The 20,497-nt window shown below is 37.2% G+C and overlaps 1 protein-coding gene across 1 annotated transcript in view; it reads right to left on the bottom strand.

Annotated features, from left to right (window-relative positions):
- LOC126921461 (uncharacterized) overlaps positions 1-10,793 on the bottom strand; it is a 47,697-nt gene extending 36,904 nt beyond the window's left edge. Inside the window, exon 1 of the mRNA XM_050733109.1 lies at positions 9,775-10,793. Within this exon, the coding sequence (XP_050589066.1) occupies positions 9,775-9,880 (106 nt within the window). The 5' untranslated portion in view covers positions 9,881-10,793. The remainder of the gene's footprint in view (positions 1-9,774) is intronic.
- Positions 10,794-20,497: the final 9,704 nt, after the last annotated feature.

Below are 20,497 nucleotides of genomic sequence, written 5' to 3'. Positions count from 1 at the left end.
AGACATTTATATTGTTATCCTTATGTTGAATAATGATTGCGTAAATTTGTATTTTTTCACTGAATGCTTTCCTTCTTTCTTCTTGATTGCGTAAATTGAAACAATAAATGTAGTATGATAAACGGGATTATAGTCGAAGCTTGATTCTTTATTTCCAAAAGTATCTGATTATTCTATATTCAATTACGAATTAATCTATTGGATTTCATTTTATTACTTGTGATTTTTCGTGTCAAGTAAGAGGAGATCAGTAAATTTATTCAACAAAATCAGTTAATCGGACATTAACTAAAATTTCGCTTCGATAAATGGACTTCTATCCTAATTAGTTACATGCCCAAATATTTGTCAATTTGCTACGAAAATTTTAAGAATTTGGCAAATTGGGAAAAATTCTCTAGTGTCCTTTCATAAATTGATTTGAACCCGAAAAAGCTTTGAAATTCCTGACACATTTATAAGAAATATCATTTTGCTATGTGTACTATTCACTTTTCTTAGGGATTGCTTTTCCTGAAATTAAACCATAGTTAAGACAGGGTAATGACGCGTTCCTATCATTTTTCACTCTTATTTCAATCACTGGCAAATAATGCCCTGAAATGGGTGGTATGCAAACATTCCATCATGAACTGCTAAAAAGAAAAATGTCAGAAGTAAAACCACCTTTTATCGGAAATTGTTTGTCATACGATGGAAACTCGGTACAGATAGAGGCAAAAGAGCGTGGGATCACCGTAATCGAAGATTTCACCGATGGTTTCTAACGACAAGAAAGTGCCTGACAAATAATTTTTACGCACTGTTAATCATCGGATATTTGTCAATCGTTCCCGCTGTGTATCAAGCAAAATACCACAAATTTATTCCCACTAGTCTAGTTTAGAGACAAGAATTTCTCGTGAATTGGAAATCAATTTTTACATCGTATGACAGCTTTATTTACGAGATACGTTACATCTAAAGCAATTAACTTACGACAATTAAGGAAATACCAGTGAAATTACTGAAAAATGTTGAAAAAGTTGGTAGGATTACCAAGAAAAGTCGCAATTAACTGTAATCGAAAGTTCTCGTTGAGAGCAAAAGATCGATGGTTGTTTGCGCGAACGATTGGTATTCATTAGTGCAACCAATTAAGCTTACGAATTGTAAATTACTATTAATTACAATTTCTGGATATCGATTTAGGACAACGTATAGGTACCGCATTTCTCTATAATATGTCCTATGGACGCATAATATTTATAAAATATGAATTATTCGTGGTGATTAGAATTATTATTAAATACATAGACGGTTGTATATACGTCGGACATGAAAGGATACCGGGGCCTTCCCTTTGGAATTCTTCGAAAAACCCCCAATATTTTAGTCTCTATAATTTAACTCGATTATAATTGTCCGAGATTTGTGATAGTGAGCTTGGGCTCGAGGCGACAAGTCGCTGAACGTAGCCGCGGTCACGGGATGAATGTTTTTACCTAACATAGGGATGGAGTAATTCTATAGCTCTCCTTAAAAGAAATAGTTGTAGCGGCACGCGACAGTAAACATTCCAACGGTTTCTGTCCCGTGGCTCGCCACACACAGACCCTATTCTTTGGGCAAGATGATTATCAAATGTCGATGCATCTTCACAGTACATGAAGCTAGCGCGAGGAGCCGCTATAAATCTTAGGATTTAGTTAACTAAAGTCCTTCAACAGACAAACAGTCTTTATCCTAACAATCCCTAAATCTACCACCTACTACGGGAAGATACGGGAAATCTGTTTTTCTCACGAACGACGCTTCCCGCTAGCAACTTTTTCTCAAGAGCGGTTAGCATCCTTCTTCAAGCACCAACATAGAAATTAACCAATTAACAGGAACGTCCGTTTCCCTTACATTCCGAACGAAGGCTTTCCTCGACGAATCCGATGATCTCGTGTCCTTAGACATACCCCATCATAGTTCTCCTCTGCAGCATCATCGTGACGGAAAGTCATTCTCTCGTGAGGGCGCATTAGCGAGATACGTAGCGTCTTTACGCTCGGTGGATATTCTACGTTTTAACAAAGAGTTAGTTCAGTAATACTTGTACCATAGACAAGCAAGTGTACAATTTGGACTTTGGAAGAAAGCGCATTTGGTTATCCCGTTGACCGCGGATTCGTTATTGAAACTAAGATCATTGTCATTAGCATCTAGAGTATCTAATTACCACGGTTGCTTGTCAAATTCTGTAATAATCGTATTTGTGCTAGTAAATAGATATTTACTATTGCATAACAATAATGCCTAATCCAAATGAAGATTCGCTTCACGCCCCTAACCTTAATCATAATGTGAACCCGACATATATATATACACCAATTGTTTAATTTGGATAATTTACTTAATTTATAATTACATCATATTTACAAAAAAATTCGTATTCCCCTGGCCAGGTAATTCATTCGATTTAAATGCCATCGAAGTAGAGAATTAATGAACTTTGCTTAGAAATCGCACGAGTCTCAGTTTTATTTCAAAAAATATTGACAGCTTTGTGTGATGTTCATATCGAATCACTGACCAGAGATTATAGACGTGGTGTATGGAAGTCATCGATAGTCTTAACCACGGTATATTTTGCAGATGGGGTGAAATCAACCACTCGCGCGGAACATCGATCTCCGTGACGCTTCGTTGTATAAGAAATTTGAAATCAACATAAAAGAGTGGTCGTTGGTGGAACTTTCTCCCAAAAACCGTTACTCATATTCCCGGGGCGATCCCTTTCTTCTCTCAATGAAATCAATTCCTCGTCGATGAAATCTTTTCGTTTCTTCGTTCGCTTTCACGATCGCGAAATCTAAAAACGAACTGGTACGAATGATGTTCCATCATGATGTGTAATTAATAGAACGAATCGAAGAGAGGCGCAAGCCTCCGTGATTTTGATCGAGGATTTTATGGCTTCGTGAATGTTGTATGAGTGGCTCGTTGGATTTGCCTCCGGTGATTTTGCGGTAAACTATGAAAGACTATGTGTAAGCGCGATTCAAGTTGAGCAATAGTCAGGAAGAGACTCGCCCCGAGGGCTAATAAGTTTACTGTTATTGCTCGAAATGAACGGGACCGCGAATAATCAAGTGAGAGTTGGCGCGAAAAAAAACAAGACAAAAAGGAAAATGTTTCACGATGGCTTGCATAAAAATTCTTCTAGTTCGAAGTCGATTGAATCGAATTGGGTTTGTTTCGATCGATTATAATTTCAGTGTAATTGTTTCAATCGGTTGAGAGTAATTCCTCGCGTCGCGTGGCTACATTGAGAAATGAATGGATCCCTAAGGGAATCGTTAAAACAAAGTACGGCGTTCGTGAGGCGAATTGCTCCGCGATAAATGACCCATTGTACCGTTGCGTTAGTAACGGCCGTTCCTCAAACATGACAGGTTCCCTACATTTTCAACGTTAACAATGTTAGCTAACAGATGGCTCGCTACTTACGATGCTGCCAGAAAGAAATAGGGTTCGAACCATCCTGATTTGATCGATTTGTTTACTGGCTCTTTCAAATTTCATAATTTTTAGGACTACGCCTCGTCGACTGGTTTTCCTTTTACGTCAAATATTAACTTGCGTACGCAATCGAGGACCTCTATTGCCATAGAGAGGCCTAAATCGTGGGCGTCAGTGATTATGTAAGTCTGATTTTTATAGACGAAAGGAATCATCAAGTTTCATAGGTCGATTAATGGGATCAGCCATTTAGCAAACGAGAGGACCAAAGGGTCGAGTACCGCATGAACTCAGCGAGCAAATTCGGGCTTTCTACTGATCCATAATTATGGACCACTCGTCTCTAAGGATAAGAGAAGTCTACATTTTTATTTCATTACTACATCTAGAGAATTTTAGACATTTCAAAGTTTGAGTAATTTGAACTATAAAAAACCTCAACAAATAAATACAGGATCCAACCGAATAACATATAAAAACGGGCATGACGTGATTCCTTGTGAAAGAATAAGGATGAAATACAGAATACAATTTTTTCATTCCCGGGTAAATTTTCGAGAAAATCGAGTTAGCATTTGTTAAGGTATAGCTGAACATGGCCAATTCTAGACTGGACAGGACTGAATAATCGACAGAAAATCATCCTACGTGCGAAAGAAATGCAGAATAAAATTTTTCCCTTTAAGGCTTCGTTTTCAGGAAAATAGAATGAACATGTTTATCTAAGAATCGGTCTGACACTTGTGTTTTTTCGTCGGAAACAAACCACCTTGTGAAAAAACTTGATTCTACGATTTTGACTTATTTTCGTCCGTAGAGAAACTACCCGTCAGTTATTTAGTTCTGTTCAGTCCGGAATTGGCCATGTACTTGATAAATACTTGATTCCCTCGATTTCCTTGAAAACTAAGCGGGGAATGAAAAAATTATACTACATATACTTTCCTTATTTTCCCACAAGGAATCACATCGTACCCGCTTTTACATGTTATTCGGCGAGACACCGTATATATAAGACTGTAACATATATTCGTCGACAGATTTATGTGTCTAGTTCGAAACTAGACTCCAACTGAACAATATGTCCTATCATTGGAACCTATACTATCGAGGCACATTATAAGTATAGAACGAGATCTATTCTATTGAAATATACGTAGTAGTGAAACGTACGTTTGTAGTAGTGAAGTACGTACAAGTGAAATGAAAATATGGTAACTTGAAAATTGCACTTAATCTATTTCTTTCTAAATTTGAATGTACTATAGTCTCCACTATCGTATTATCACTATTAAAGCTGACAGTCTTGAAGGGGAAAATATATAAAATTAGCCGTGTTAACGACAAAGATACAGTCTTTTGCACTTAAGAGTTATACTAACCGAGTTGAAAAACGTCTATACTATATTAATTCGATCGAACTCGTCATTCGAAACATTACTAAGTATTCCATAGCTGTGTAATGACCTGAGAAGTGATGAAAAAAACAAACGATCGTCGATCGTCAATTATCCTATCAATCGGATCAAACGTTCACAACCGGTAAAGAACTGTAAAATCAATCTCTCGTTTGTAACTCGCCGCGCACGAGATAAAACAGGTGCAATTTCGAATCCATTAGAATCAATTTTCTTAACGGAGGATCGCATGGAACGCACGCGTGACGTACCCGCGGCGCTCGATGTTGCTGGTTTCACCGGTGATTGCGATCCGAGACATACACGCCAGTGCAACAAATTGTTCGCCACGAACACGAACAATTCAACCTACATAACAAGAATCCATCGAACAGCAGGGAACGATCGGAAACACGCCAAAAGTCGATCGACCAACTGCTGTCTCTACCACATCCGTTTCTTTTCGTACTTTCTTTGTTGTCTATCCGCCCGTTTCTTGTTTCCGACAAAGAAACGCGCGCTTTCTTCCAGTTTCTTTGATCGTTTTGATTGCATTAAACTTTTTGCGAAAAATACACATACACACATATTAATGTTATAATTATATTATAATATTATATTATGCTTGTATATATCGAGTGTTATAATTAAATTATACATTTTTATGAAAATACCCATCAAGTATTATAGAAAACGGATATTTCATATATTTCTTCATATTATATGTATTCTGTGCAATTTTATATTTTTAAACTTCCTAGAAACGTATAAAGATCCGTATAATAAACGTATAATAAATGTCTATTTATTCTATGTGGCTTTTGAAGATAATTTAATTTTTGCATATACTAATAAAAATAAATTGAAATTTTTATTGATGAGGAGATTTCAATTTGGATATATTCATAACATCTGATGACATCCTGTTAACAATATGTCGGACAGTATAGAGTTATATTATTATAGAGTTATATAGTTATAAAGTTATATAGTTGGTATTGTTACAAGTATATCACATACACGCAGATTGTACGTCAGATTTTTTGCGCCAGGAGGCATTTTGTTTATGTTCCTTTTTATTTCCATGTTCTTCAATTTTATATTTGCATATTTGCCTAACTAACCGTTTCTCAGACGTTTCAAACTTTCGAGAATTTTATATGGAATGGAAGATTGTAAGACGTGATTTGACGGATTTGGACAGCATCTCTCTTTCCGAAGACTGAGTGATTCAATATTAGCTGACTAATCAGAATTTATATTGATTAGTAAAATACGACTATCTTAACATTTACAGAAAATTGAAACAAACAGTAATGTACAGAGTGTAGATATGGCATATATAAATGTTTTCGAAGAACGTAAAGTAAAAATGGCTAACACCTAATAAGGTATACAACTTTCTAGTTAGAATCTTCTTTCATTTACGTTCATAAAGACATGAATTTACATAAAAGTCCGGAATCTACTGATCATTGACCTAATTTAATCTAAATAGTTAGGCTGCAAAAATTTATGCAAAGAAATGATAGCAAAGCGACGATTTCTTTCACTTAATGAATTCTATAACTAATATATAAAATATAAAAATTTATACACTTTTGTACATTCCGTCCATTCTGGTTATTTTTGCGTCTTCAAATTTCTCATAAATGCATAGAAATCTACAATCTATTTACAATAAAAAGAATTGAAGAATTAATCTACCAAATCGTATAAAGATACCAAAGACTCAAACGATCCTGTATTCCCCTAACATCCATTTTTTCAAATTTTTAATTTCGTTCAAGCCTTCCAAACAGATATCCATACAACCATTCTATTTAATTTTCTAAATTAAACGTCTTATTTAAACATAGTTCATTCATTAGACCGGTTCTCAAGGAACGAGGATTGATCAGATTCTCCTAAGACACGTCAAGACCACCGACGTGTTTCATTCACGGAACACGCCGTGCGTTTTCCCGTTTGAACCGTTAAGGACGCGAGACTGGCTGGATGGAAGTGGAGAGTGGAATAAGAGGGAGAGGTAAAGAGGAAGTAAAGGATAGAAACAGAAGCGCTGGTTCCTCGTGGGCCTGAATAAGAGACAATGACGAGCAAGGTTCGAGTACCTGACAGGGCAATTTTTACGCCCGTTTCGAGAATTTAAACGGAAAACGATTACGGCTACGATATCGTGTACGCCTGTACAAAGAATCAGTGAACGTCGCTATATGTAAGTGAACAACATGTTCAACCAGTTCGCGATAAACTGTTATATGCACTGGCGCTGTGCCATCTGCTTCCTAATAAAACTGATTTCTAATAGCAATGCTAACGGCTGAATGGGTTACGATAGAGAAAAAGAAAATGGGAGAAAAAGTTTGTAAGACCATTAGATCTGCTGGAAGAAACACGATAACGTTAATTTGTTAATGAACATCGAGTTCCTTGCGTTTCGTCGATTATCATTCGTATCACGTAAATACCTACACAGATTTTTAGCGTTAATTGATCGATAATTTTGGATAAATGAAAAGATGTTAGATTCTTACACTCGCTAGATTGCTAGAGAACAACGTGACTTCATGTTCACAGGTAGGATAAGGAACGGTCAATCGTACGTTTGGTAATGTTCGCAATAGTTCTATAATTTCTGAATTTGGTGCGGTCGCATACTTCAGGAGAAAATCTGGTTAATGAATTCAGGCTGGAAAGTTTAATTCACCCGAAACAATTGGTTGTTGTATGCAAATGTCGAACACGCTCCACTCATGAAACAAATCTCGCAGAGATTCGTAAAATCGAGTTACGTCGAACTCTATCTTCCTGCAACCTACATGCGTTGCGCAACGACATTTAAATTTCAACGATGCACGTGTGTATTTGATTACAGAAACGTCTTATTGAAACATCAATTCAATTGTTCAGGCGTCGATAAATTACGATTAAAATCAAAGATATTCTAGCATTAAAAATCACCATTTAAGAAAAACGCTTACACAGTAAAACATTAACTATCGCGTGGTTAATAATTCTCAACGGCCTGTCATTCTATCAGAGCACGAGATATGATCGATGCATCCTCGAGTTCTATGAATTTTTCATAAAGCGATGTACAAATTAGCCTCTGATTAATTATATTTCACTATTTATACTTCACGATTTCATAATCACGTAGTTATATTTTGTTCAAATCCAACAAAAGCAGTTATCAACTTTGACTTCCAATTAGATGACGCTAATGGAGATCAGTGGCGCTGGATGTCGTTCGGAGGATCGCATGACCGTCAGAAATTGGAGAAATAATTGCTACATATATTTCGATTAGTCGCGCTTGGTATAATTATAGCAATTACTTCCATATAGGTGGCGATCGTGTAACGTTTGCTGTGTTTTGCAAGTCGGTTAGTCTCGAGCCTCCGTTCCCCTCATTAAAAGTTCGTCAGCTGACTGGAGCGCGCGCGCACGCACGAACTCAACTCGGTCGAATACTCTAGATCAAATTTATGCTCGTAATGGAAAGTTTACACAGTCGACGAATGACGAATGACGATAGAGACTACGGAAAATGTTGATAAATGCCAAAGATACAAAACAAAATTTTGTCCCGCGAAAAAAAAGAAACAAGAATTACCGTAATAGTATTTATCCAGTATCTATCGGATACAAAGTGGGCTTAATAACTTAATTTCTTGAGCGACCCCTTTGCGAGACACTATGTGGTAGTTGCAATTTGTTTGCGATGTAACGGTGCAATTTCACATAACACGCGCACTATTTCTCTCTCTCTCTCTCCTGGTTTTTTTCTGCTTTATAATCGATGGATTACTGGTAATCGGTTTCTTTCTCGCGCTTTTTGCTCGTAGCTTTTCTCATGAACTATCACTCCCGCTATCGAGACATCGAAAATTTGATATGCTAATGTAAAACATTAGAACATGTGGCGTCATTAGTGGCAGACACGTATATCACTCACTATTTTCGGAAATGTTAGAAAATGGGAAATTTAATGAAATCTAATGGGCCGTGTAATGGAATTCAAATTAGTCTTTTACTCTATTCAATTTTCAACTAATGAAGAAACATGTTGTACAGAACCAAATCAATCTATTAACAATCATACCTCTGATTCAATTATACACGAATCGAACAACAACGTTCCGTTGATTCGAGAAAAAAGCACCAGTTACTAACATGGTTTGCTAAGTCGATTGAGAATCACGACAGATAAGAATCTCGTCTGACATTTACTGTGACATTTATGAGAGTATTAGTTGGATAAAAATTGAAAAGAGCTGTAAGGCACGTGAGAAAACACGATAGTCCCGACGCATCTCGTTGTTGTATACTATAGCGATGTCACGTTCCCTCAACGAAGTATAATCTCATAACACATCACAGTATTCTGCACTGTTCTCCCATGTACGTTTTGTCGCACAGTTTGAGTACACTTCACTCGCGACTGCCTGTCAGATCGACGCGCGAAAATTCACGTACTGGCGGGACTCGATTGAATGAAACGCAGGGAACGCGCAGAGGAAAACGGTCCCAGCGTGTAGCGGGAGAAGCAAAAAAAGCAGGAAGAAGGCCGAAGATAGAACGGGGGGGATATTAGCCGAGGAATCGCTAAAGAAGAAGAAAACGGAGTGAGGAGAGAAACAAGGGAAGGTCAAAGACCTTGAATCGAGAAGGACGAGGATACCGGGGCAGACAACCGAGGAAGGAAATGTAAACGTGTACTGGTAGAGGAAAGATGAAGGGAGAAGGAAAAGAAGAAGAAAGACGAAAAAGGAAGAAGAAGAAGGAAGAAGCAACGGTGCAGGTAGATAATGATAGAGAGGCAAGCTCTGAGAAGACGCAGAAAGAACGAAGAGGAGAGTAGAAGAGCAAGAAAATGACTCACCGTTCTTCCTACCGGAGGTTTGCGTGACACGTATGGCGAACGAGATCCGCGTGTACGCAAAAATCGTCACGAAGACGAATATCGCGTAGCCACTGGAGAATCTCATGGTTGGTAATCAGTCAAAACTTTCTCGAACTAGATCTCCGACTTCTGGTGAGACTTGCTGAGGCAATGGCTCAGCGCCGACTGAGACGTTCTTTGTGCTTGCCGCTCTATCTCAACTGTCACTTCTCTCTCGTCGGGTTTCACACCGTTCGCCCGGTATCCCCAAGGAAGCGAAACTACCACCACGGCGACGACGACGTCAACGGACCCGGCGAGGTCACGTATTTAGTCCCGAAATCCCGCGGAAACACGCGTGTATCGGTATCTTATCCGACTAGTGGCAATTCAGTGTGTACTCTTTGTACATCTATTTAAAACCTATCGCTCCACCTCGCGCTCCTTACTATTGGTTCCTGCCCCAATTCCTTGTCCAATGATACACTCTCGCGCGCATTCACCTCCTTTTCAGATCGAGACGTGAGGGATCGGTCGGAGAGGTGGCAGAAAGTGTCGGTTAGTAGGTGGTAGGTGGTAGCGATACTCGGGTAGGTGGTAATACCTACGGATGTTTGGAAGGCGCCGCTAATAATGAGCTTAGAGACCTGGAAAAGTAACGTCCAAGTTCTCCCCCCGGTTAGACTCCTAGCTCCACTTGATGAAGGTGAAGGGGTTTTAGGTGGGGTTTCCTTGCTTCGAAACCAAGATCGCGACAAGCTAACGTTGGCTTTCTTAGGTGCCCTTCTATGTCCCCCATTTCTACCGTCTATCGGCCTGTCTGGCTGATTCTGATAGTGGTAGGCGCACGTGGAGGGGCCGGCCAGCTTGTCTACGCTCCAGCTAGGTTTCGCGTTCTTTTAGAAGCTTCCTCGCACGGACACATGTTACACGTCCCCGACTCTGCCGTTTTCCTCAGTCTGCCGTCCCTTATCGCAATTTGCGTGTTTTCGCGATAGTAGTTTACAGCTTGGATATACCCAGAAGATCACTTTGGTGCAATAAGGAACAATCCATCGAGGATTCTACTTGGCAACTATCATCTACAAGCATCGTTGTAGTTTCTATGAGACCACAGTCCAGGATTGTGGAAACTTCAACTTGGTTACCAAGACCGAGGGACCAGGTGGAATAGGTTTGTCCCCAATTCTACTCGATACACCCATAAATATCGATGGACAGGTACTATTTATTGGTCGGTGAAAAATCCTCGGATTAGCGAACGCGTTAAGTCAGCGTATCTAACCCAGCGTTTCGAAAGCGGTCGAATAACGCGACGCCTGTCGAGATTTATTCAAGTGGTACGCATATTTACCGGTACTCTTGGGTCGGGTAAAAATATTCACTTCGCGGCTGGTTTGCCGGTCTTCGATTTCTCCTTTCCACTTTTTTCGAAAATATGTTTCGATCCGCTTTAATGGATAGTAATTTTAATTTGTAGGAACGTAAGATCGAATACTTAACGATCGTCGATTAATTTTTTAACTACGAATGATATCTTTACCGTCTCGTTCAGGAAACAGAGCTAGGAATGTTGAATTCTTCGTTCTGTCTCAATCCACTTATTCAAAGTGGTGGTTTCATTGATCCTTTGACCTCCAGCACGTTTTTACCATTCAATATCCGTTATTGTTGCCAATTGTGAAAAATCTATGAATAACTGTTATGATTGTTTGGAACAAAAAGGTACAGAGAAAATTAATTTGCTGAAAAAAGACCAACTTTTTAACCGCAACAGGTGAAGTAGAAGTGAATAAAGATAAATCAATATCAGTTATGTCTTGTTTCAATCTTTGCAAATGTAAATGTAATCATTTATCATTGATAGAAATAAAATGATATATAACAAAAAAAATAGACGATTCCTAAGAAAAGATGTTATTTATCCAAGAGAATGGCAATATACTAACATTATATAATATTGCATATTAATAATTTCCCATAAAAGTACTAGTATTCGAATGATGTCATTATCTATTCGTACATTAGTCCTTGGCTCCACGATTAGGTTAACTCAACTAGTTTTACGGTGAACACTATTTAATTATTCATTGCCATAAAGATCAGGCACGCGACACCAACACAGGGCAATGATCGTAGCGAAGGCTCGTAAAAGCTGGTCATTGGTACTTGAGCCGTATCAAAAGGATTCATTACGTCAAGGAACTTCAACAGAGTAGCGTGTTCATCCTGAGACCATATTAGACTATTTTCCGGTTGCGTGCGGGAGAGAAGGAGAAAAAGGAACGGTAGTAATTATCGAATGATGTATGGAGGAAGTGACATTTTGTGCCTCCTGACGAAATCTAATCCACTGAAAACCTGTTCCGTCTTATCGAGAATCGATTACCGATCTTAGTGTTCCGTGAAATTACTGGCCTACAACGTAAATGAAACCACCGTTGAAAAACGGTTATGTTCTGATGTTACTCCTATACCTCGATTTTTCCTGTATTGAAACTGATTGACACGCGTATCATATCTACATGTGTATTCACATTCATAATTGATCTTCTTAGAAACCGAATTGATCAACGCCCGATCTTATTAATTATTTAATTTCATTACATAAATAAGTGATTGATATTCAATTCTCCAAAAACGAGTAATCTATTTATATTAAAATCTCAGGTAAATTAAAAAAAAAGAGTTCCTCTACGTTTCAAACAATAAAGTTGATCACCACAGTTCCTGAAGGATTTAATTAACAAATGACATATAAAGAAGTTACTTAAATCCACGGATACAAAGAATATTCTTGAAATTTGCTATTAAAGATGTAAACCACGAGCAAAAAATATATATAAAATATATTCATTGAAAGTTAATCTTTCCCATATTTATCTTATTTGTGACAAAAAAATATCTTTTCAAACACTTTCACCAAAAAAACGTAAAAGATCTTATCAGAAAATTTTCAATTTTTCTTTCACACCACCATAGACTGATATCGTAGCTAAGTAAAGTTTCCGAGCATTAGACTATGAAAAAGAGATCAGCGAAAGGAGCCATAAAGCGAAACAAACAGAAGCAAAACCGAGGAACGGATAATTAAAGAAGAACGCCGGAAATGAAGGAAAATGATAAACCTGCCGTGGCCTATCCAGACCGTTGCTTTTCTCTCCGAAAAGGAAAGCAACGTCGGAGGAAAGCAGCTTGCATAGACTGAGTGAAGCGTGCCAGTGAAAAGTGATTTAGATCGGACACGAGGTGCATTTCAATACCTTGCCAGAACCTGCTTCCGAAACATTCTTCGCGACATTTCAACGATCTCGCGTAGCCATCGTCGATATTTTCCACGGAAATCGAAAGGTAACCCGCGATCACGTTACTCTGCATATCGATGCCAATTGGCACTTGACACGCTCGATGGAGTAACGTTGAAAATAATTCAATTCATTTGATTCTTTGTCGTCGTAGCTGGAGTAAACGGAACCGATCCACGTGACTGACTCACATTTCAGATGAATTTCACATTTCACATTTCGTCTTGCTCCTTTTCCTTTTAACCATAATGTCTCCTTTGCAATTCAATCGTTTCAATTACGTAGTACGTTCCTGTAATTGGACAAGTAAAATTCTTAGAGCTTATTAGTCAGTTTATTGATTTTCATGGGGTACCGGTTTGGTTGCTTCGAACGATTTGTGGGTGGAAGACTGGTTCACATTTGACCATTTTTATTCGTTGTAATTGACTAAGATTACCGATGTGAAGCCTGCTTGATATAAATAGATGAAGCAGTTGAAACTAAAAGAGGAAAAAAGTTATTCCAATGTTTTATAGCGCTAATAAATGAGATTTTTCTTTAACTTAAAATTCTTTTCATTAATTGATAATATATAAGATAAGTTTTTCCTCGAGTACGTATCCCCTAGCTAATAAATTAATTAACACTTTCTCTTAAATTTAGTAGCACTAGCTTTATCATCGCGACGAGTTTTTATCACCGTGAAAGTCTGGCACATTATGAAATAATTTTTTTCCTCTCGTTTGGAAATCAGCTAATTGTTAAATCAGTGTTGCGATCTCGAAGAGGGAAGGCACTGTCCTGTGAAATTTATGACTTCAGTACAGAAGAACCAACGAGGAAACTCAATGTAGCCTAACAAATTTTTAAAGCGGTCATAATGTAACGTCTGTAAAATAAATTGAAGAAAAAATAAGAAAAGAGACATGCGTGTCATAAATAGATGATTTGAATCGAACTATTTACACAAAATTTACGATTTCATCGAATAGTTCATCAACCTTGAGCAAATAATAAGTCGGGAATACGATTTAGACAACGATGTAGTACAACTACTAACAAGCATAAAACCTTTCTTAGATTCAAGTTTTATGCTAGAACGTCCGTCTTCGAGGAATGTTTCTTGCCATAGAAGAATGGCGAACCACGTTAAATAGCTCTCTATTCAGGCATGTACAATAGTGTACATATCTTCGTGGTGTGGTAGAAACAAGTGACAAGCATTAATGTCGTAATTCTCACTGAGCCGTTGATTGACAGATATATACACCGAAGAATGTATCATTTTCCGTCACGATGCATATAACCGTGTTTCGTTTCATCATAGACATTACTCCACATTTAACGAACTTTTTGCTGTGATTTCCTTCGGCTAGGCTTTATATCGTACACCAAACGGTCGACCGATTAGCGCGACTTTTCGATTGAAAGTAAATGTACCATGGAACGTGCTATTCAACGCGCGATCATTTTGTAAGATACGGGGCAGTTCGATCCGTGTCTTTTCACGTATACGCTTTTCACGCCCGATTATCAATCATATTCGCGGAACTATAATCTGTAAAATTACGATACGTCGATCCCCCTTATTCGAGGAACTATGGCAATCGTTGACAACCGAGGACCATTTTCATTCGCGAAATATTCGATTATCCGCAAGAAACTTGCATTCTCGGTTACAAGATTAATCACCAGCATTCACCAGTCGACTGTTTCAAAGATCCTGGCGTTTGATTTATTCGTACGAACGTAATATCGGCCTATTACGATCACATGTTGGAAAACGTTGAAACGAAACTATAACATGCTCGTTTCGATCACGCGAAAAATGTTTATGTATATCGTTATTCCCTGTCTATCTTACACATATCGGGTTAGATAACACGTGGGAATATACGGAGCGAATTTAGGCTTCTTTCAATGCTATGGATTAGATAGGTGCCCAGGTAAAAGCGTTCGAAAGCCACGCGTATGGGAGAAGTCTGTTCCTGGTATACCATATCGTGAATGTAAATCGTGACTGTGTGTATATTATTGATTCTAGGATCGTGGCTGGTTAGAAGGTGTACGGACAATGACGTAACGAACCAACGATTGCGCAGAATAATGAGACCAGATTCTCGATCAAATGTAGCGCAACCGGATGAATGTTCCTGCCTAACTATGTCTTCCGAGGAAATAAAAACCTTGTAACCGCATTTCCGCTATGCTTGGTGGTATTTCCAAATTGATAAACATTCTTCATTGGAGTACATGAGTTCTTTCTCCTTGCATTTCACCTTCGATCGTGTGATCGAACACGATTTCTTTTCTGTTTCATTCAAGTTTTCATCATTCTTTCAAACGTCCTGCTCACAGGAGGTTATATACAGTTTATGTATAATATATACATATATACAGTCTGACTTCGTTCGACTTTAATGTTAAAAATACTATTGATTAATCTTCTGGTTAAATTACTCGTAAAAGGAATCTGTTTGGTCAAGGTTCGATTACACTTGAAAGTATAGCTTTTATTTCTGAAGGTGGAGTTTGAATCTATCTCACTGTAAGTTTGAATCTATTTGAAAGTACTGGCTTTTTCCTTGTTTCTGGATGTAGTCGTGACACCAAATCTGATTCGGATTGGCCAAGTTACTTAAATTCATGCGGCTTGATTAACGAGAAGCGTGAAAACTGGAAACGATTTTGTAAGTAACAAACAGGTTTAAACTGGAGAAGTGGTCCCAAGCCTTTTTTAATTCAAGTCACTGAATTCATATAACTCCACTTTCAACGAGGACATATATACTTAACCCCTACATTACTTGCTGCTCGTTGGAAGTAATCGTGTTCCATAATATGTATATTTTTAAGAAACAACATTATATATAAAGAAATAATCTGCCCTAAAGACAATACAACATGCCGAGAAATAATAATATACTATAGAAGCAATATTACAACCAACAGGCAACTTTCTAGATTCCGAAGTATAATTCTCCTCCAATTTGCACAGGTCTAAGTTAATTACCAATTTGCACACTCGACATTTCTTCGAATCCTTCCTTTTCCTTGAACTCTGATACATTTCCTGCTTGAACTCCCAATCGAGAACAACTACAATCGCGTGTGCTATTTTCCTGATTAATTTATAGGAAACAGTGGTTCATTTGCACGCAGCATCACTAAAATGGGTAAAGGCCTCGTTCAACCAGATCACTGACGAGGAAAAGCCGAGCGAACAAGTGTTGGATAAGTCTAATTAACGTTTTATTGCTTCGGCATTGTATCTAATGAGGCGCGTGCATCGATGTAGAAGAACGGGAACCGAAGCAGATCGATGATGGTGGTCTCTGTCAGATTCTGTTGTCGGAAACGCACGTGTGATTTAACCACGTGATTCACTCCAGGAATTGTACGTCCATTGAGCAACGTTTCACCATTTTGTCGACTTAACACTTGTAATTATACTGTTTCAAATAGCATTACGCTAAGTAGATTGTACGCTAAAAATAAATAAAAAGAGGTTACTTGATCGAGAATCACGAGTCGTTCTGCTTTCAATCTCGCGTTCCAGCTTTTACGTGACTGGTTGCTTCTTGCAGTGCGTGAAATGATGCGTTGTACACGCGTGAAAAATGCTTTCTTCGTATAGCAGTTTTCTCTAACCATCCAATGTACAGGTTTACTGTTGAGGTAGTAAAAAAATACGTCCCTGTACGGTTCGTGAAGAAACAATGTAAATACGTTTTTCTGAGACTAGACATTTCCTTGCGTGCAAGCGTGAGCAAAAATAGTTGATGGATCTTTCCTCGAAGAAGGCTGAAGTACACGTGTAAAGACAAGATTTCCTATAAGGCTCGATGCAACTTCCGCTTTGTCATAAGAGTTTCTTAAGCGATTTTTAGTAGTACACTGGTTCAATGCGTGCTTGGCGTGAGTAATAATTAACGCGCTAATTATTTTACTACTTTTAGATTATTATTGCGTATCATTTACTCTCTGTTGACAAATCTCTCATCTGTAACAGGTCTGACATCATAATAAATTAATAAATAGTAATTAAATAAATTAATAGATAATCTTAATAATTAATAATAACAAATGATAAATTAATTGCTTAGAAGTATGCCTCTTTAATATATTTTAATACAATTTTATAATAATAAGAAATCTCTGTGTGCGAATTCTGTGTCCAATTAGAAGCTTTTAGATACATAAATCTGAATGCAATTTCTTATTTTTATAAAAAGAACTAAAAAAAGTGGAACCTAATAGGTTTCATTCTGTAGGTTTTTGTATTTTTAAATTAGCTACCCATAAATGCATAAATCTTCGCAGTTTACTAAGAAGAAATTCCATTTTTACTCATTTACAGGTTAACGATAAAAGTATAATTTTTAATATCACTAGAAATTTTTAAAGTAAACGATACAAAGTCACAACTATCAATCGATATACAGAGATTCGATTTATAAAAACCATTCGATTGTTGTTCATGCATCATCACGCAGCATTTTGTTGACAGTCCAACACGACCGAAAATGCTCGTGCCTTCGTTATGACAGATTCACCGTTCCGTGAACCATGTGACCTCAAATAACAATAAATGATCTTACAGGCATAATTCGAACGATACACGAACAATCTAATCCGTTTAGAGTCCTGTAATATATATTCTACGCAGCCTACATCATAGCTCAATTCATTCATAGCCGAATATAGATAAGGTGATAGGTTACTAGATCTCGGTCATAATTGCATAACAATGTTCGTTAGTGGATTGGCCAACTTACTACAATAATCTTTTTGAAGGTTATTAAACGTGGTTACACCGAGTACAAGCTTTGTTTATTATTTTATTAATAAATCTTACAAATAAACATAAATGATAGTCAATTAAAATAAATTGCAAATTATTGTACGATTAAGATCCAACACACGTCAAAATTCTATCGACAGGTCATCTACTTTCTATATAAGAAAGTTCGAGAGAAAAATTCGCAGAAATCTCGAGCAATTTCTCTATGCCTGTTCATTATGTTAATAACGGAGGATAAAATCAATCACGTATACTCTACATGGCAAATGATAGGTATTACGCCTTCGTTGAATTATCATTGGTAACAGGAACTTGGGTACAATTAAGACGATTAAACGGCGTAAAATGGTAATTGTAATTAGACGGATTGTGCAAAGTTACTGATCACCTGTGTCTTAAAGAACCAATGCGGAATAAAATGCAATAAGTAATGTACTTCTTGTATCAGTTACGTGATTTTTCATGTCAAATTAAACCCTCGAGCGCAAGTATGATCCAATATATATATATATGTACATACTTTTTTTCGAAACATCACGCGAAACTATTACAACAGTCATATTATTTTTAGTTCCATAAAATCGTCGAATTAGCGAACCAATTCTACCTACATTCACATCAGCCGATGTTATTATCACTTTAAATGTAATTAAATTACGCGACCGAATAAATTTTTCCTTCGATTGAACGAGAGTTATTTTATCTGTTACGTGAAATTAATAGTGGTTCGTTGCCTAATTAGGATGAAGTCGAAAAATAACTAGAATTTATGGACGAGATGACGCATTATTAGGATCGCGAGTTATTACATTGATGACTTCCGATGACTTTGAACTACCTCGTTACGCTTGACTCGAAATTTTAATAGAATATGGAAGGACATCTCATTAATCATGTTGTTATAGAGCCACCTCGAGGCCTTCGATATCTAATTCCGAGTTTAATAAAAACGGTCCGATGAAATCGCTCGTAAATGCAACGAAAAACGCTTTTCAGCAAAAGGTTTCATCGTTACGCTCAATCGAATATTGCCTCCAAGCATCTTGTAATTGGTGATTAATAACGTCGATTAATGGGCATAAGTCAGAGGGCAGTGTTAGCACTGCGATATACGCTATCCATCAAAAGAGTGTGATCACTACGTGTTTCATGAAATCTTGTATTTAAAAAATGTGTCAGGTTAGAATATCTACTGTTACCTTAGAAAATTCTTTAATTAAAAAAATATTCGAGTAATATATGTAAAATTAATTTTGAATTAATAACGAAATTTGCAGAAAATGTAATTACTCAGTATACACATACCTGTGAAAAGTGATTCCAAGCATTCCACCATAGTGTAAAGATGCAATAACGTAATTGTTAGGGCGTGAGGATAAATAAGGAAGTGACGAAAGAGCCACGAATAGGATCCTTTCGCAATTGGTAGCAGAGGATTTGTTTAAAAACGTGCGAATTAAAATTTCGCGAGGGGCTCATAACTGCTCACTTTACTTTTCTTAGCCTGCGTTCCTTTCTTCATTTCTATCGGTTCGCAATCCCTTGGAAAATCAGTCGTAATAGACAAGCATGTATGGTCGATGTAAGTACGATCAGAATCGATATGATTTCACGATGACAACGATGCTGAATTTACGAATTATTCGTCTCACGTTTGCGGAAAGATCACGCACGTTGACAGCGTATAAAATTCCTCGTGGTTTTTGATTTTCTCCGCCGACAGAAGTGCACAGGTCGCCAGTAATCGAATAATAAGTCGAAATATTTCATAACGACGGGGTCGTTACGTCAGAAATCCATTTGAATCGGCAACGGAACAGATAGCCGTCCGAAGTGAAATCTGTAAAAAGAGTCATAACTCGTGGAATGCGCCGACTCCGACATACATTTTATCGAACGTAAACTTTTCTTTTCGTTAAGCTTCCGTTCGGCACGCTCGTTCGTGAGAAATCGTAGCGGATGGACATCTCGATAACGGTTCGTGTATTTATATACACAAACCCAATACGGCTTGAGACAACGACAAGTGCGCATCGCTGTTCGTAAATATCAGGGCACGTAATTGGAGTCTCTCTTTCAATAATTTGAATTTATAACATTATTATAAATTAATATAATTTTATAATAATTTAGAATATAATTTATAATATCCGAAGATTGTTAGTATCAAACGGATCTAATTGTTTTTTTCCTACGTACTTTATTATACCACGAATATCAATAAAGACCAATTATCTGTACAATTTTCTGCCGCGTTACGTAACTTAAATATTTCACATTGTGATCATTAAATACTCGTATATATTATAAATATTTGATAAATATGTATCAAATATTCGTATAAATTGTATAAATGTCTGATATCTATGAATAGAAATGTATATAAAGATTGAATTCATTATAAATTAAACGCAAAACTACACGGAGAAATTCTTCGTGTTTTTCTTTTTATTTTTTGTATTCAATGAAAGCGTTCGCGTAAGGATCGAATGCAAAATATGGGATAAGAGAAAAGCATCGTTGAATAATGCATCGTTCTTTTTCTGATTTTCTTCAACCGTTGAAGAAAATCATTTGCAGAAAGTCGCAATGAAGTAACTAAAAGTCACAAGAATTTAACAAGAAAACAAGT

Source organism: Bombus affinis, chromosome 10 (genome assembly GCF_024516045.1).
Source record: "Bombus affinis isolate iyBomAffi1 chromosome 10, iyBomAffi1.2, whole genome shotgun sequence".
Classification (NCBI taxonomy): Eukaryota; Metazoa; Arthropoda; class Insecta; order Hymenoptera; family Apidae; genus Bombus; species Bombus affinis.
This window is presented reverse-complemented; position numbering and strand designations above follow the sequence as displayed.